Genomic DNA, 19,204 nt, shown 5'->3' with positions numbered 1-19,204 from the left:
TCATCTTTTGCTGTTTTTCCTCCTAATTCTCCCACATCCAGTGAAATTCTTGCCACTTTCTTGCAGCAGGTGGGATAAAATCCCATTGCTGCATTTACAAGATAGCATTCTTTGCTTTTTCATTTTCTTGTGTGCTCCTTGAAAATTGATAGATTTAAGGAGCATTTCATTTTTGCTAAAACTAATCTAAACAACTGTATCTGAGATGATTCTGAAGTCAGATGCCTTGAATCTGGGAAATGCATCAGTACTTGGTCAAGCACTTCCAGAGTTAGAGACACACACACATAAGCTTGGGATAGAATCATCAGGTAACCTTCCTTATATAGAACCAGCACTTTAACACGAACCACAGATATCAGAAACCCAAACTTTCAGGAACTTCAGCATCCTAAAAAAATTATTTTTTAAGACATATATTTGAACTAAATTCAGATACCTTAAGACATTTGATAAAATGTCAGAATTATACTTTCAACTTAAATGTTTCTTTTTCCTGTTGTCTCTTCCATAAAGGAATGAAAGAAACAACTTAATCATTCCATAAAGATGTCCACAATTGACAACCACACAACAAATTGTTTAAACCCAAAGTGTAAAAACAAAATCAGAAATTGAGTTGTTTTGCTTCTCCTAGGCACTGCAGAAAGGAAGGAATAAAATCTAATCCAGATTCAGTTGTACTGACACTGAAGACTGCAGTTATATTAATAACCAATTACATGGCTCTGATGTTGGTACACATAAAACTGACTTAATCTTTTGAAAGATTCTGTGCAGTCATCTCTAGTGCTGCTCAAATATAGAAAAGATGTCCTGAAATTCTCTGATCTGGCATACCTAGTCTTTAATATTAAGGCTTATAATGAATAAATAACAAATAAATTTTCCACTCTCGCATAATTAATACGTAAATTCCTTTACTTTACCAAATATAAACTGTTCTAAATGCATCCACATAGTTATGCACCTGCCTAACTGTACATGTATAGGTCTAACTGTTTTTTATTTTTACTATGCCTCTTTTTAAGGAGCATGCATTCTCTTCACCAGTTGAGAATGTAGAACATGAAGCACAGAAAGGGATCTTTGTCTTTCAAATTTAGAAATTTAGGAACCTGTCTTTCAAAACACATGTCATTTTCTAAACTATTGAGGTCTGTGACACTCAGAAATGCCTCTAGAGTTACCATTTCTCTAAAGATCTGCACTATATACAGGTCCATCAAAGCTGTTTTCTGAAGAACAATTTCCTTTGGAGACATGCTATGGGATGCTAATTATCTCCTGAACAAATAGTCAAACTATCCCATGAGTGCCAAAGAGCAGATCTTAACAGCAAATTAAGAAAAAGTTAATTGAAATAGCAAAAAATTACAGATGTTTGCAATTAAGTAAGACATTATATAGGGAACATCCGGGTTTATCTGAAGTCTTTTTTTGTTTTAAACATCATAAATGGTGTTCCTACTTGTATCACACACATTTCCTTTTCCCTGCCAGTATTTTACCTGTTAGAAGTGTACAATCAAAAATTAAGCAGAAAAGTAATTTGGGAGGGTGAGGAAGATAAAAAGGACAGATAGGTGTGCCTAGGTCTATATTCATAAACAGACAAAACAGCCATAAGGTCAGTTGCATTTTCAAAGCTTACAGAACTCTACTATCATAGCACCAATTTGGTTATATTTGCTTATATTTCACAAGCAGCTATTGATCATTTTATGTAAGGGGAAGACTATTTCTGCATGGTATGCAGACAAGACTTCACCCTTCCAACTATCTTCTGTAACAATGCTGCTCTCCTGAAGTGGTCTTTTCCTTCTGTTCTTTCATATTCTATACATAAATAGGGCCCAGTCAAGAAAAATTCTCATGTGTTCCAATTAAGTCAACTGGAATTTTGAATATGCAGAGATTGATGGCCAAACTGCCAAACTTTTACTTATATTCATTATGGCACGTGCACTTATCACACACCTAATGTTTCAATCTAACTTTGTTCACTCATGTAGGTACCGCTAGTGTCACATTTACTACTCGAGTTGCAAACCTTCTACATGAGGTCTCTATAATGCAAACAATGTTTTCTACACCTCAGTATGGTTTCTCAAATGGTTAACAGAACATTAAGAAGAATAAACAACCAAAATGCCACAAACCATTTGTGATGGGTCCAGGCATTCCCTTCATAGACAGCATGGCTAAAGAAAATGCCAAGAGATTACCTAACTCAGGGTTACTTTGTAAGTACCGCACAGGAATTCAGGACAGGGCTAGGAAGACATTCCCCTTCAGTCTTTTGGTTTCAGGTTAAAAAATACAGCTGCAGTGCATCTATTACCTACTCACCTAAGTGAGGAAACAGATCAGTGTCCAGCTGCTGTTTTCGAGTGCACAGTTTCACCAGTCTCTGGAGCCGGCTCATGCAGGACGAGTGTGGAGAGAAGGCTGTGGCTTTCATGAGGACCCGGTCAGTCCTTGGCGGATCCGCGACAGGAGCCCTGGCGGGTGGCAGGAGAGGCAGAGGTCTCTTGTTAGACAACTGCCGCGCTTGTGCTATAGTGTGTGTGGTGGGTGCCACTCCCTGCATTGGTAGGCTGGTGTTCAGAGGTTGAGGTGACTTGCAGACTATGCCCTGCGGTAGCCCTGTCGGCTTTAACGAAGCTGATGAAGGTGGCAGATGGGAGTGCTGCTGCTGCAGAGGCTGCTGCTGCAAAGGTGCAGGAATGGGGCTAAAGTGCTCTTGGCGAACTTTTAAAATCTCTGTCTCTCTCTGGCGCTGCCGGTTGTGAGCCAACTTGCTCTGCAACTTTTTCTTCACCGTTGCCCCTTTCTTTAGGTCATCATCCTCCTCATTGAAAGCAAAGGGGTCTTCTAATTCTGCCTCCAGGTAGTGGAGAGGAAGCCTTGCCCCTGGAGGGGAGAGGGACATCCCATCCAGCCCATTGGGCATCTTCAAGGCCAGGGTGGGCACTGTTAGACCGAAGGCCATAGCATCCATCTGATGCCTGACCTTTACCTCCTCTATGGGATCATTCTTTTTCTTCCTCTCCTTTTTCGGTATAAAGCCAAGTACCTGCAGGTGGCTGTTGCAGTACCTTTGAAAAGTAAGAGCAGTCAGTTATTAACTAAACTTCTGTAAGTAAAATCTGAAGGCAAGACATCACTTAGGAGAAACTCACAGATACATTTCAAGCAAATATAAACTGACGCAGAAGAGGTTTTATAAGAATTGTACACAACTGCTTCTAATACAACACATAACTGTGGTGCTCTCAAACCAGCAGGAAAAAACTTACACAAGTGACTATTTCTAATCTTAAGATATAAGATTCTTCATTGTTCATAAGAAAATCACATACAGTCATTCAAAATCTTAATTCTCTAATAGGGTAAACACTCAAAATCCAAAGTGAACAAAACAAATGGACATACATATGCTGATACATAAAGCAGCAAGAAGGCAAGCCATTAACTGATCAGTTCAAAAGCTCCTAAGAAAAAGTATATTGAAGACTACTTCCTTTCATTTGCCCATTCTTTCAGTGGAAGTAGTTAACATTTTCATCAATGCACATATTATTATTATTACTATGAATTCCACTGTAGTAGGGAGCAGTTTCTTATAAGGACAATCTCAGTACATATCTATCTGCTATGAAAGATCACTATTTCCACTTACTGAACAAGTAGCATAAATACTTAAATTCTGTTTTAGTAGTTTAACATGATGAATTTTAAAGCCAGAGGATTAGCTGAATATTCTTCAATAAAAATCTATCTTAAAACAAACTCTCTGCTGCTAGAAAGCATTTACACAATGCCAGAAATACATATATATATACACTCAAAAAGCACGGATTTTAAGTTCTTCTAATATCAAAAACTTTCAAAGTCATGCTATTAAAAAAAAGAAAGCGAAAAGGTCTTTGATACCCTGTCATGAAAGTAAAAATAATTACAACTTATGCCACAGATGACATACTAAAAAGTAAGCAATTAACTTTTGTTTGATTGGAATATGTGACAGAAATTTAGGAACCATGATGTGATCCTTTTCCTGTACGCCACAGGCGGGCACTCCTGTCTCTGTAGAACCCACCAACAATCAAAATTTGCCCTTGCATAATCCCATCTATAACTTACAGCTTATAAATGACCAAAGATACAGGGAAAGAGTGACGTCTGCATCAAGGAAATTATGGACAAGATAATTAATAGAATACCATGAAGGTATTCTTTTAAATTGGATCAAAGTATGAATCTGAGAACAGTAAGTTTAATTGAAAAAATAGGTTAAAATTATATTATTTCTGGTCTTCATGGAGCAAAAAATGGCAGAAAAGCCCAAAACAACCCCCTCAAAAAGGTTCAGCACTTCAGTTTAGTCACTTTCAACTTGTCGACCCATTTCTAAAGAGACAATGTGTGAACAGCTCTAAAGGGTCCTTAAAAGGGAAAAAAGAGAAAGAAAATTCATATATGTTCTTTAATGGTCTCCATATATGTAGCTTCTTGCAAGACCCACACTCCTAAGTTTTCACAAATCAGAAAAGGCTGAAAAGCACTGCTACTTATTATTGCCTAAATAATTTCTTCATTACATTATGTTGTAAGTAATAAATAAACCTAAATGAGGCAAGCTAAAAGCCAACAACTTGTGCAGTCCTTATTAGAACACACTGGAATACTGTAAATTCATACTGAGAGATGCACTTCTAAAAATAAAATTATATAATGAGGGCTCAATAAAGCTTCCCTTAAAGTCAACAAGCACTGTTTCCATATTTAAAATTAAGCCCTTTTAAAATATGTTGTTTGAACAGTTACCACAGCACTTTTAGCACTACAGAAGAAAAAAAACAACAAACAGACTAAACAAACACAAGGGAATTTTTTTCCCTCTTATGCCAATAAAAAGAATGTTCTGCTCAACACAAATTCTTCCCTTATATTGTTCAGAACTTAAATTATTGTCATCCTGTGCTTGTATTGATGTGAGGAGGTAGAACTGCATAGTCTATTTTCATTGCAAAAACAGTAAGAAAAGAAATAGAAAAGGTGAATAAGTCTGTGGAAAGGTAATAAGCTTGCTAAAATTGTCAGAGTTTTAGGCTAGTAAGAGTTTGTCTTGCTCATTTAACTCTAACAGAATCATTTTTATATGGCAGAGAATAAAGCTTGGGCTCTTACAGCTGACCATACTGCATCACTGAGAACCAAACGGCTCCACTGGACACAAACCCACGGATGCCAGGCTACAACATTCAGATTCCAGTATACACTGACTTGGCTCTGTGCTGCAGGCTTTGTCAACTCCCTGTCTTCCAGTATAATCAAAGCTGTTACACCTTGGACTAACAGGAGCAAGAAGAAACCAGGAAGGGCAGTACAGTCTTCTCTGGGTAAAGAAGATTGCACACAAGCAGTTTTGGCTAGACATAGTTCTCATTAGCACCACTTCAGCCTCAACTGTGTCAGGCTATTGCTAGCCCTGCACACAGCCAGGGGGGTATGCACCCACATTTCCCCATCCTCCACATTCCAGGATGGCTTTTTAGCTGGCCCTGGCCTAAAGTGGCTCTGACTTCACATGGTGCTGCAGAGTCTGCATTAGTAGTTCAAGCTCCATGGAAGTCAGATTACTGGGAACACAGGAAACAAACCTGCAAATAGCACAGTGCTTTTCACACAGCTCTGAGCACAAAATCCATTAGGGTCAAGCTGGCCCTACAAAAGCCAATTCTGACAAGCCTGTCTGAGAGGCTCAGTTTTTCACTTCTATAACCTGTCTGTGAGCTCAACTGACAGTATCACAATAAGTATCTAATACAGGTGTTTTCCCTTTCCTCATTCAGCACCAAAGGCACTTCTTCTGTGCAGGTAATGTCAAATTAAGTCCACAAATATGGCAGGTTGATATCCATTAAAATTAAAATCATAACATGAAGCACACACAAAATGTGATGGGCTCTGAAGATTTCAGCTGGACGGTTTCCTGCATCCACTGGGAAAGCAAGAATTCAGATAGTGAGGTTTTCTATCTACAAATGCATTCTGCTTCTTAGTACACCCCAGTTTGGTATCAACTTCCATCACTTACTTAAGACCCAAACAAACTGGGGAGCAGCTTGTATATTAACAAAGAATTTAAAGATTCTCTTAAGTGAGGAGAATTAGAGACAAAATAGTGTTTAACTCAACTAAATTGTAGTAAGCCTATACTGAGAAATCAAGTTGCATTTCATTATCTTTGTGTGTATCTGGTTAAGGAAGAAGTAGGAGATGCATTCAGAGAAAAGAGATATGTGTGTATCATCCCACATATATATATTCTTTAAAAAAAAGGATAGTGAATAGAAAAATCAGACTTCAAATAAGGCAGTGAAGTCATGCACTATTAATAGATTTAATCTGTAGAATGTTAATGGTTAATAAGAACTTTAATAATATGGCATCATATTATTTTTGTGCCTGGTAGCATCTCATTTATCTGGGGTCAAGTGCTAATTCTTAATTAGCTGTGGACAGACTATGAAGCTTTTGCATCTTCTTGAAATACTTTTTTTTAACAATCTCTAAAAGTATAAAAGAAGATAGCTGTCAGAGCATCATACAGACTGCTTCTGATCCTGTACAGTTCTGTGTCTAAACTGTGACAAAATGACCATCTGACAGTAATTCAGTACACAGAAAATGAAAAGCTATGAGTGAAGAACTCAGACACTGCAAACATCTTTATATTGAACGGAGTGTGAAAAAAGTCTTCTAAGAAACAGATACAGGTTTGCCTGCCAAAAAAAAAAAAGTTTAGAACAGCCACAGTCTTATCACTAGCATTCATTAAATGCTATTGTTAAAATTAAACTCTGCCCTGAGAAACAGTCTTTTAAAATATTCTTTCAACTATCACATCCTCTCATTTGAAATTAAAAGTTTATTTTCTCTTTCAGACACCTGCTGTCCTCTTCAAGTACTGTAATGTGACACTCGACATGCAATTGAATTATTCTAATATATCATACACCAGATGTCATGACCACACTTCACTCTAACTTGAGAAAAATCAAAAAGAACAAAGTGTGAACTCAATTCAAGGTGTAAAGAAAAATCACAAATTCCATGGGAACATATGAGATGTAAAAAAGTGTCATTAAGTACTATTACTTCTATTGTTTTTCAGTATGACCCCTGGTAAACAGGAACTCTCTCAGACAGCTCTTGCATCTGAAATTACAGCATACCATTTGTGCTAACTATTTCTATGATCATTTCTGTGAGCTTATTTCCAAAGAGCCTCAATTGTACAGCAGCAAAGAAACACTCACTGACTGTCAAATTACAGCTTCAAGTTATTCATCTTGTGTCATTTGAGCATTTGCCCTACAGCTTTTGACAAACATTCATGGTTTTTTTTCTCACTTCATCAGTCTCCTCAGCTGAAATGGCAGGTGAAGTGCAAGTTAATTTAGAGCACAGTCCAACTGTTGTTCCAGACAAGAGAGGGAGCTGTGGGCTGAGAAGGAAGTTATATGTAGGGCACAGTGGGAACACCACTAATAATGCAAAAGGTTAGTGAATGGCAGCTAATAATGTGAAAGGTCAGTGAATAGTGGCTTGATTTTTTTGGCATATGTTATTCATATTTTAGGTTTAAAAAAGCATTTCTATGAGAACAAGCCTCAGATAGTTAACATACACATTAATTAAACACTGCCTTACTGGCAAAACCTGCAATGACAGCTCTGAAAAATGAAGTCATATAGAGATGGCAGACAAGATTCGACAAATTCTGCTATTTCGGCCCAAGCAGCACCAATGAGACTGGTGTTCAGGAAGTCTTAAAGAGCAAAGAAGAATGCCCTTGAGGTTACAGTATGGGCTGCAAGTCAGGAAATCTGCTTTTAATTTCCAGCTCTCAACAAGTTCAAGGACTATATTTTGCAAGGAATTTAATACCTGGGCACTCTGGGCATCTTCTTTTGGGCAGGGAGGAGGAGAGAAATAAGGGAAGCAAAGAAGAAAAGGAGTATGTGGCACTTTCCCAGCTGGCTCATCTGTTATCAAGTAATATTTATTTTATTCCAGTAAAACAACACTACAGATCAGTACCAAAGCACCAACACTGAATTGTAATTCTGGATTTGTCCCTATGTGTCACTGCCCCCCGTGTCCAGAATATAAGCATTTTCAACTACTTGTCCTGAAAAAGCAGATGGAAGTGTGCTTTTGGCACTGCTGGCTAAACAAGCAGGCTTTTCTAAGAGCATGTACTGTGAGTGACAAAGCAAATGAGTTAGAACAGCTGATATTGTGTAGCAGGTTTGATCCACAGTTTATAGCAAATTTGTGAAAAGCAGTGAACTCTCCCATAAACTTCCTTGGGATTAAGTTACTGCCCTCTTGCTGAGTATTGGACTCCCACAGAAAAAAAAAATAAAATACTGGTCTTAAAACAAAATTCTCAAAGGAACATCCTGGAATACAATTCAATCAGACCAGTTCCTCCCTCATCCTGAAACCAGGCAACAACTTAAATAAAATGTCCCAGCCGCTTCCCACTTTGCAGAGAGGAATCCACAACTCACCTACGGTCCTCAGACTTGGGGATGGGGTTGGTGCAGCGTTGGCTGTTGTACTTGGCCACATATTCACATTGCTTGAAGGGGGCAGTCTTGTCCTCCAGAACGTGTCTGATACAGAAGGCGTAGCCGTTAAGTCGCCTCTGCTTGCACAGTTTGGGGCTATATGAGCACAAGGGCTTATTGTCAACCTCAGAGAAGTGTATGTGTTTGCCTTCATACATCACGTGACTCTATTCCTTGTGAACATCAGCTGAAAGAACCAAAATATTGAGAAAAATCACATAAGGGAAGAAAAACTGCATTCAGTTCTAGATTGTGTGTTTCATTTTGGCCGGAAAGAAGGATCCAAAACAATACCTGATTTTAAATCTTCTGTACCATGTCAGTGTTAAGAGAGAGCCCCAAGGACACCACTATCTTGGAATGATGATGAACCAAGATGAAGCAGATTGTCTAAGGAAAATATCAAAAGGGTCACTGTCAGTCATTATAAAATAGATATTACTACAGTAAGTAAACAGGCACACATAGTCACCAAGCCTGTGGTTCAGCTAGCATCCAATAAAACAATAGCGCAATAGTTTTCAATCAGTAGTCACAGATCTTTGGAAAACATTAAAGAAATTACTGGGGGAAAGAAAATTCTACTGCCACCACACTTAAATCACTTTAACAGAACATCACTCATCTACCAGAAAGTGATTAGAAGCTACAAGTTGAAAAAGGTTAAGTGTCAGATTAGATCATTTATAAATGATCTTTCATAAATCAAGCTGAAAGATGATTAACCCATTTGATTGCAGAGGGTTTACTTCAAGGTATCTTTGTTTACAAAACCACCACAGACTGTCTTTGTGCTGCAAAATTATTTTGCCAGTCAGTGCAACAAAGCTTTTTTTTAAGAAAAGCTTTTTTTACCACACCTGATGACCAGTCTTTCAGATTTGTAGCTGCTTACAATTTCTGCAAGCATCCATATGCATTCCTTCCTGAGATCACCACAGTTCTTCAAAATTTATCCTACTTCACTGTACTTATTTTAGGGAAATGCAGGCATTAATACCAGTCAGTACTCCCATGAATGCCAGAAGGGCTGAAATGTCAATTCAGCAAGAGTCTTGGTTCCTACAGTGGTCCCCACAGTTGCTAAAGAAGGCTCCTACAGTGCAAATCCATGCAACCATAAGGTACTTTTTCAGTTCTCAACATTACAGAGATCTTTGGCAATCATCTTTTAAAAAAAAACAAGTAAAACCCCCAAACCATCCCAAAGCAGCTTCAAAAAAAGTAACAGTACATACATTCTGCAGCTACTATGATACACTAAGCTTAACCTGCAACAGGTAGCTTTTATTCAGAAAGGTCATCCTGAAGCACTGGAATGAACTCTTTTGAACACTGTGTGTACATTCAGTACTCAGGTCTGTTTCCTATATGTTATACACCAAGGAAAGAAATATTCATAGAGGTAATATCCAGGAAATACGTAATAAATCAGAGGCATGTGACAAATGCACAGATTACCACCTCAATGAAATTACTTGTTTCCAAGGTCCAAAATGGCAAGAGCAGAATTGCAAGGAGGAAACCTACACAGACTTTGCAGGAAGGATGTACTTTCCTCTTGCAAAGGTACAAGCCTCCACTTTCTGCTGTAAAAAAAAGTACCATGAGAAAATGACAAAGCACTGTGGCACTGGGGGATCTAGAAAAACAATTCTAAGTCACTAGGGCAAAACAAAACACCCTATCCCACAGAGTAAACAACATAAATCTGGCCTTCATTAGCATATATCTAGCTGTAGATGCAGAAAGACAGAAGAGTACTAAAAGATTTAAAAACACACTTAAAATTCTTGGAACAGCTTGGTACATGCACACATACAGCATACAGAGCAAACGAATGGAGACAGGTGCTACAGAATATAACTACTGCAAGCGACCTGAACAATCATTTGACAATAATGGTAACTTTGTATTTCCTCTTGACACACATTTTCCCTTTCCATGCACACAGGGAAGCAGCCACCCCCAGAGGCAGGGGTCTCTCACTTTGCTTACACCAGAGAGCCACAACATACACACAGACACTTAGTCCAGTTTATATATATATACATATATATATATATATACATATATATATATATATATAAAAGTATATACATATACATAAAACCAACCAATCACTGGAGTATGACTTTCCACAACATGTCAGTCTTAAGAACAAGAAAGTTCACTGTTGACTGTGCCTTTCAAAAAGACAGAATGGGAAAAGGGAACAATCTCTTTAGCATGTTAAGAACCAAATATTCCTTTCAGTCACCTTGGCTCAGGCAGATACTGACATACCCTTCAGTATTATTCAGCAACAACATGAAGGAAAAACATAAATCCCATGGGAACACGACCCATACAGGAGTTGTTGTCAGTGTCTGTTTCCCATAATTTTGAGATATGGACTCCTCTATTACTATGGCAGCAAAAGTAATCAAATGAGTCTTAACTACTTGCATCTCACACACACAACAGGCTGACAGAAAGCCTTTTGCTGGAGAGTCTGCTTCTCTTAGTTTATCAAAGCTTGGATTAGGTGGCATACTGGACTGGACATAAAACTTGAAAGACCAAGTTTATCTTCCAGCTGTGGTGACCCACAAGTTGCACTCTATTTTCTTCTGGTACATTTATCACCTTCTTTTAAACTACTACTATCATGCTTTGCAGACTTTCTGATGGATCACTAACTTTCTCCTCTTTTGTACAACCCAGCTGTATTTCTTTTCTGAAGGTTAGCAAGTAACAAACCAAAGAAAGAGTTTCTTAGGATGGTTCCAAAGTAAACAGTGAGAAATGCATACCTTATGTGCCTGAGTTAAGCTTCTGTAAAGAAACTGCTCCACAGCTCCCAGCCACTATAATCCTAGTTTTATTCTTGTGGCCACAGTCTTATTTTTGGATTTAACTCATAATTAAGTCTTATTTTTGCATTTAACTTGACTGTGTCAAGGCAGGCATAGTATTTCACTTCTCATTTGTCTGAGAGATACAGGGCACAAGGACAATGCCATATGAAACATTCGCACAAAAATACTGACAATAATCCCCAGGGAAACCAACGAGCATGAACGTGAGTTCTTGGGTCTATATATACACTAGAAGAAGCTCATGCAAATATAACCATGTTAAAAATCCTGACAGTAATCAATTACTGCAACTACAGTGCAAGGAACAAGAAAGCCAATAAACATGGTAGCCAACCAATGTTATATTAAAAAAAAACAACACAGTAATTTTCTCAAACTTGCAATTATAGCTTTATTGGTAGATTCTTAAACAGACTCCCTAAAAGACATGTCACTATGTGGATACATTGCCAGAATCAGAGACTGAAGCCGGACTTAATCTAAACAGAGCATTTTTTTCTTCACTTCCATTGGATACCATATAGGAGAGTGTGTGTGTGTATAAATAAATAAATACAAAAATAATGAAGACACTTAAATCCCTTCATTCTGATTTCATCCGATGCAGTGTTTTATTTTTAACAATTTACAGGAGTTCTTATCAGAACTTTTTGCTGCTACGTAAAAAGTAGCACATGCATGGAACAGGCACATGTCGCTTAGCTGAAGAGAACTGAAACTACACTTAGCTAAATAGTGGGTGGGGGAGAAATTATTTTTGTCCCACAGGATTCAGTAAGAGATGACGGAAACATGGACTTCCCCTGGAAAAAGCAAATGCTTAAGCAGCTGTACTTCACTATAAAAATATCAGAATACAAAACTTTCTGGAAGCTGTTTTTGTTTTGCATTTATACTCTACATTGAAGACGTAGGAAGGTTCAACAGGAAAAAAATTATGCCTGAATATGCTCAAACTAACTTTAGCCACAACCTGTGAATGAGAAACCCGAAGCTGCTTCTTGAGGAACCTAGATTTTCCTCAAACAACTGATTCTAAATAAAAGATTTTGCATTAGTAAGAAACAACAGGGCAAAGAACAGAAGGGAATCTAAAAATGTGTGCCCTTGCCAAATGATGTAATACATGACTGAGGTGTAAAAAATCATGGTAAGGGAATAAGGTAAATATAGAGCAGCCATACTAGATCACAAAATATTGCAGCTAGGGGTACCTGATGAAGTTAGCAAGAGATTGACTCAAAACATATCAAAGAAGTAGTTCTTCATTTTTACTACTCACAGGCAGTGAACTGCTGGAGCTTGCAGTCACATGAGACTATGGAAGCAAGACAGCACCATCAGGTTCAAAAAGGCAATAGAGAAGTTCATGGACAACGGGGACATAAGTGATGCACTCGCTAGCATGACCAATTTAACAAATATGGGTGGTGGAGGAGTAGGAGAATTAAGCACAAAAAAAGTGTCTGGGCTTTTAAAACACTAAGTAGCATCACTTATTCCTACTGCCTGAGACAGAATATTCGGTTGGATCAAAGCTAATCTGACTCAGCGGGGTATTTTTCACATTTTTATGAGGTTATCGCTAATATTTGTAACTTCGTAACACATTCACTTCTCCCCTTGTCCCATTTTTTATTCTTGAGCAGCTGACTGGAAGAAAATCTCCTCCCTCTGGCTAAAGTCCTACCTGGACATGTGAAGAAGAGTAACAAACTTAGCACCCCATCAAGGCTTTACAGCAAGGACAGAGCAAAGTCACACTCTGAGACATCAGCGCTTAAGAGCAGAGCTATTTGTCCTGCTGAGTGTAGCCACTGGTAGTCCATAAGACAACTGAAGGTGGTTTGCACAGAGATTGCAAAAAGAGAAATGAAAGATTTCAATACACACAGGAACACACCTGTCCAACTGCCAATACCTACTACCAGCCTCTGGAAGAAGCCAGCTTCCAACTTGCTTTTAGTACTGGCTTTTCACTACAGTGAAAAAGCTCCCTTGCAGTGCACATCAGCTCCAAAGACAGCACAGTTGTAGCTCTGCATTCCACATACCCTCTTCCAAAAGAGCTTAACAGTCCTTCAGAGAGGCTGGAAAACAGTGCAGCAGCAAACTTTGGAGGACGATCTTCACTATAACCATACCCAAGTAGCAGCATTATGCCATACAGAAATCTGGTACGTGATATCGTGAGTAGTCTACAGGGAAGGTAATGGCTTACTCACTCATAGAAAGCCCAAAGCACTAGAGCCTCAAAACTCAGATCGGCAATTTTGCGCAAATGCTGTGCTGGAAATATTAGAGCATTTTAAATCATGTGGGTTGATACAGTCTTAAACATATGCTCAGAACTTGACATTCAATGTACGTAAGACCCTTTTAGGCAATGGAATCCCCAAATGCATTGTAAATTGCAAGGCAATTATATGCTGGTGGTTAAAAGATGTATAATTAAGAGGACTGAGCTCAGAGCTTCACACACTGCATCCAAACAAAATCCACAACTACAGAAGTGTTTACTGTGTTGTTTGCATTTGCTAATACTAGCCTAAATTTCATGTTAAATTACTTGGTGTGCTCATGACATCTCACACACAAGGTACAATCATCTCCGTAGGTTCCCAAAACCATCAGCTTGGGGCCAGAAGTACAACATGGATCTACAAGAATCTCAGCTTCTCCACAAGCACAAGTAACATAAATAGTAGTTTTGTCATTTCCTCTTGACCAAGAAAGAACAAGTACCTGTCATTGTCAGATCCTTTTCCTGAAACTGAGCAAACACACAGAGTGCAAGATGTTTGGAAACACGGAATTTCATCCACTCCAAGATGAACAGAAGCCATAAAGTTCATGACAAGTGCATGCTACAAAAAAGCTTTAAGTGCAAAAAGATATGCACTAAAGCTATTTTATAGGAAAACTTTTCAATCAATGTTAATAAAAAGTATACTTCTAAGTATGAATTTAAAACATTCATTTTCTCTATTTTATAGCAACTAATACCTCTCTTTGAAATGTTTTGTGCTATCAAGAGAAGCTGTACCACATCTAATTGTGACCAACATCAACACCACAAAGTTGTAACTTCTGTCCCTATGCTGTGATCTAACCATAAGTTTGGCTTAGTTCTAGTCTTTTAACAGCTCAATTCTCTACTACACTCAGCTACCAAATCAAGAATGCTGTAATTGTGGAAACAAGAGTCTTTTTGTCAGTAAAAGCACTCAAATTGAGACAGAGGACACTGGGTAGCAACCAAAGTTAGCTACAAGAGTTCCTGTACAGAACATTTTTACTAACTACAGTACAGTCCTTACTCAGGAAGGCCTCTGAAATACAGGTACTGTAACACACATGCAAGTACCCTGACAGATCAAGGCATTCAACATGTTAAGATCTCACAAGATATTTTTAGTTACCGCCTGGAATCGCATTTTGGACTACTTTTTTCATATGTTAAGATCTACCTAGGAAGAAAGAAGCAATATTGTCCTCATTCTGCCTTTTCAAAAGCTTATTACTTCAGTTCTGGCAAAAGGCAGTTTACATTGCATAAGGATGTCCAATGTATTAACAGAAAAGCAGCAGAATGCTTTAGGCAACACTGGTAAAACAGATTATGCTTTAGAATATAACACAATAAATACAGAATTAAACTTAAGCATTATTCCTAATAATAGGAACAGCTAGAGAACTTACAGACTTGTAACTGGTTACAATCAAGAGCAGAAAACATAACTATGAGGAGCAAAAAAGTTTTTGCTCACAAACTGAACAGGTTCTTTTTGTTTTCCTATATCAAATGAACTTAAGCAGGAATTTTCACTTCAGCTGATTCACTCATCTGTACCTCATAGTATCTTAGAGAAAACCTGACACAGACAGCCCAACCCTAAAAAACAACAAACATTTAAGACTACAAATTTTAGAAACTTCAGAGGATTTCTAAAGAAAAAAGAACTTACATAGGAAAATTTATAACTACTGCCAAGAGTACATTCCTACAGATTTCAAAAATAATTTCCTAAACATGGCTATTCCTGACCTAAGGTTCAAGATGGGCTCTGTATCTTGAAAGTCTTTTGAACAAGGATTTCTCTATTTGAGCAGAAGGTCTCCAGGCCCCAGTCCTCTCACCCTCACAGGGAGGTTGTCACTCATGGTTATTTCAATGCAGTTAGAAACAGGCCTGGGTTTTGCCAGAATGAGAAGGGCTGCAAAGAGGCGGCCTTCAGATACAGCAACAAATGGACCCTTTATGACATTGCAACATGGCAGAAATGTACTTTAAAAATCTTATCTCAAAATACCAAAAGCAATATCCTGAGATAAAGTAGAGATTAAACATACCACAACACACCTTGCATCTGTACTTGGGGAAAAAGAAGTAAGTCAAAGTCTTTTATTTATTTAAATAACACATAGCCTGCCTTTCCAGATGAGATTAAACAAAGTATCTTTGTCTTATTTTTAGTCCCAATACTACAAAGACAAACAAACTTATTTTCTCACAATACAGTATCATTCTTGCTTCAGTAGGAATACTCAATAAAAACCAATAGAGCTCCTCACAGAGGAACCTTTCAGCAGGTATAAGCTATTGGAGTTTCAGTGTGGTCTTAAAATAAATTTGTACCTCCTGATGATTTACCATACCATGAGAACATGCTACACGCAGTTCTGTAGGACCAGGTCCTACACACAAATTCAATCACTCATCACAAAAATACTGAACATCAAAATAACCCCCAGTATGTAAATATTGCGTTGCTTTCTGTAAATAATTTAGCTTTACAATTAATAAAACTTGTGTGATCTTTGTATATATTACAAACAGTTCATGCGAAAGGCTGAATGTCACCAGTTTGTAAGAGACAGCTTCACGAGCGCTCCACTTCGGCCATCAGCAGTGGTACCTGGTATGGCCTGAGCACGAAACACTGCCACCACAGCTGAGCCCATAGGAGAGGGCACCTATCTAAAGGGGAACAGTGCATTGCCCTAATTTTGTCGATTTTATTTTTAAGTCTCCCAACCCTCAAAAACTGAAAGGCTGTAAAATAAACCTGTATTGCACATTGTTGAGTAACAAAGTTAGAACTAACTCTATGTATTTTAATCAGATGGTATAATATAAGGCTTTAAGGTGAGTGTCACTGTCACTTCCAAAATTCATTTGAGGTTACTTGTATAAAAAGCCATTATAATTTTGACCTAAAAGACACATTAAGGAATATTTGACCAAAACGTGCCACTTCCTGCATTAGAAACCGGAGCTATTTCACCTGTGCGGGGTGAAGTGTGATGGTGGGTCTTCCAGTGCACTCACTTCACAACTACCAGACGTTCTTTTCCCTGAAAAAAAGGATCCTTTCATTTTCAGTCCTGGGGGGCAGCAGCACCTGACACAGACGCCGCAGCCCAGCGGGACCCCAGCCCACAGGGACAGTTTGGGTGCCGACAGGGACATGAGAGGGGACCCGACACAGCCCCTGCCGTGTAGGGGCTACTGAGGCGAACCCCTCCCCTGGCTGAGGTGCCAGCGGGCTGTGGCTTCTGTCCCGCTAATGGGTCCTGGCACAGTGGGATGGCCGAGGGACCCCAGCCCGGCCCCGGCAGGGCTCAGGCAGCCGCCGGCCCCGGCACGTGCCCGGCACCGAAGGTGCTGCCAGGGCAGCCCCTCGCCCCTGCCCCTCGTTCCCTGCTCCGGGGGCCGGCCCGGCGCCCCACGTGCCGGCAGCATAGGGGGCGGGGGGGACACTCCGAGGGCTTCCCCGCACCCCCAAAACCACCCCCCACTACCTCCCAAAAAGTTGTGCGGCGAATCCACCGGCCCGGCCGAAGGGGGTCACGGACGAGGGGAAAAGGGGGTACGGGACGGGCGGGGGGGAACCTGCGGCCGCATTCCGAGGTGCCCCCGCCCCGCCGGCACCGTCCCCACGGCTGCGGGCGGGGGGTGGGCGGCGGCGGCGGTGTGGGGGGAAAGCACCCCAAAAACGCTGCGAAACTTTCCAGGCCGCGGCCGGCGCAGCCCCGCGGGACCGGCACCGCCTCCGCCGCGGCGGCCCCGCACCGGGCTGGGGGAGGGGGTGCTCCCCGACCCCGCCACCGCTCATTAAAAGTCATTTCGGCAAATTAATGCCGCCCCCGTCCCCCCGTCCCGCGGCCCCCTCGCCCCGCGCGGGGGGCGGGGGGGCTTGGGGGGGAAGAGCGGCCCCAGCCGCGGCGCCCCCACGGCTTCCCCCCAGCCGCCCGGCCCCGCCGGCGGCGGGGCTCGGCCCGCTCTGGGCCCGGGGCCCGGCGCGGGGGGCCCGGCGGGGCGGGGAACGGAGCGGCCGGGCCGCGCCGCGCCGAGGCCTAGCGCCCCCCCGCCCCCGTTCTCGCTCGCCGCCCTTCACCTCCCGGGCAAAGGCGCCGCGCCCCGACCCTCCCGCTGTGCCCCGGCGGCCGTCTCACCCCCCTCCGGCGCTCCTCCCGGCGCCCGAAAGCTTCAAAAACCCCCCTGGCTCCCCGCACCCCCTACTGCGGCCTACACCGCTCCGACCGATCCCCGGCCTCGCGTAGCCCGCCTCCCCGCCCGCCCTGCACCCTCCGCACCGCCTGCCGCGCTACGCGAGCCCGGGGATGCAGGCCGGGCCTGGCTTACCTTTCCAGCTGCTTTTTTTTCCCTCCTCTCTCTCCTCTCCCCCCTTTCCCTCTGTTGGGCTGACAGATCAGAGTTTCCTCCCCAGCAGAGGGACTGGGAATGTGCTCGGGCTCTGTGCTGAGGAGCTGCTGCCCCCCTGTCTCTGAGAAGATCCTGCTTTTTGTGGGGAGGAAGCTTTGGGGGCTCTTTTATTATTTTAAAACTACAAAGTGCTCAGAGGGTAGGTGATTATTAAGGGGAATCCCTGAATATATTCTCCAGCAAAGAAGGCAGGGCTGCTGGGGCTGCTCAAGAAGAGAGCCAGCAGCCTCCTATAGCACCACTACAGGCACTGAGAGGACATAACATCAGAGAGCGGCTCCTCTGCCCTCCAAAACAACAACTTTCCTACCATCTTGAAGGTAGTAGCGAGGGAGAGAGGGAGGGGGAAAAAAGTACAGAAGGTTTTTATAAAGTGTCCATTTGGAGGAGGGAGACAAATGGCCAAAACAAAATATTTTATCATTTGTGTGACTTTTTTTTTTTTTTAATAAAAATAAAATACAATGGCTCTTGGCTGAAGAAATATTTTTTTAAAATAATCTGTAAAGATCAACTCCCTGGAAAAAAAAAATTAAAGGAGGTATGGTAAAAAATATATTTTTAGTAACTTCGTTGTTCTTAAAGCTATGTAATTTTTTTCTGTATTTTAAAGTTGATAACTTTTTTGTCATTTTGTGATGGTTCTAAAAATTAGTGTGTAATTGTGAAAGTTTGTGTAACTTTTTTTTGGTATTCCTAGTCTTAGTAAACAGCTGAGATTGTTGTCGGATAGTTTGGTGTAACTGTACCATAACGTCTTTCTCTCTCTCAAGGCATTGTAAATAAAAATGGATATACAGGCAGGAAAAAAAAACCCCGTATCTTTTAAATTTTTACTTTTTTTATTTCTTTCTAGAGTAAGCTATGTAGAGAAACAATGGAGGATTTAATGCGAGTGAGAGGAACCTATGATAGATATCTGAGACGTTGTGCTGTCATAAATTTAGCATTGTCTGCCCTTA

At 40.7% G+C, this 19,204-nt stretch overlaps 1 protein-coding gene across 3 annotated transcripts in view; it reads right to left on the bottom strand.

Annotated features, from left to right (window-relative positions):
* Window positions 1-18,200, bottom strand: part of INO80D (INO80 complex subunit D) — a 45,924-nt gene extending 27,724 nt beyond the window's left edge. The window contains exons 1-5 of one of the 3 annotated variants that reach the window (XM_053948475.1): window positions 18,162-18,200; window positions 16,801-16,870; window positions 8,946-9,041; window positions 8,592-8,838; window positions 2,353-3,101 (exon numbers count right to left, since the gene is read on the bottom strand). In XM_053948475.1, coding sequence (XP_053804450.1) covers window positions 2,353-3,101; window positions 8,592-8,809 — 967 coding nt within the window. In that variant the 5' untranslated portion in view covers window positions 8,810-8,838; window positions 8,946-9,041; window positions 16,801-16,870; window positions 18,162-18,200. Of the gene's footprint in view, window positions 1-2,352; window positions 3,102-8,591; window positions 8,839-8,945; window positions 9,042-16,800; window positions 16,871-17,317; window positions 17,381-18,161 lie in introns of those variants that run through there. The other 2 variants (XM_053948476.1, XM_053948477.1) reach the window with 2 other exon arrangements.
* Window positions 18,201-19,204: the final 1,004 nt, after the last annotated feature.

Source organism: Vidua chalybeata, chromosome 7 (assembly GCF_026979565.1).
Source record: "Vidua chalybeata isolate OUT-0048 chromosome 7, bVidCha1 merged haplotype, whole genome shotgun sequence".
Classification (NCBI taxonomy): domain Eukaryota; kingdom Metazoa; phylum Chordata; class Aves; order Passeriformes; family Viduidae; genus Vidua; species Vidua chalybeata.
Note: the sequence above shows the minus strand (reverse complement) of the source record. Positions and strands in the feature narration are given on the sequence as shown.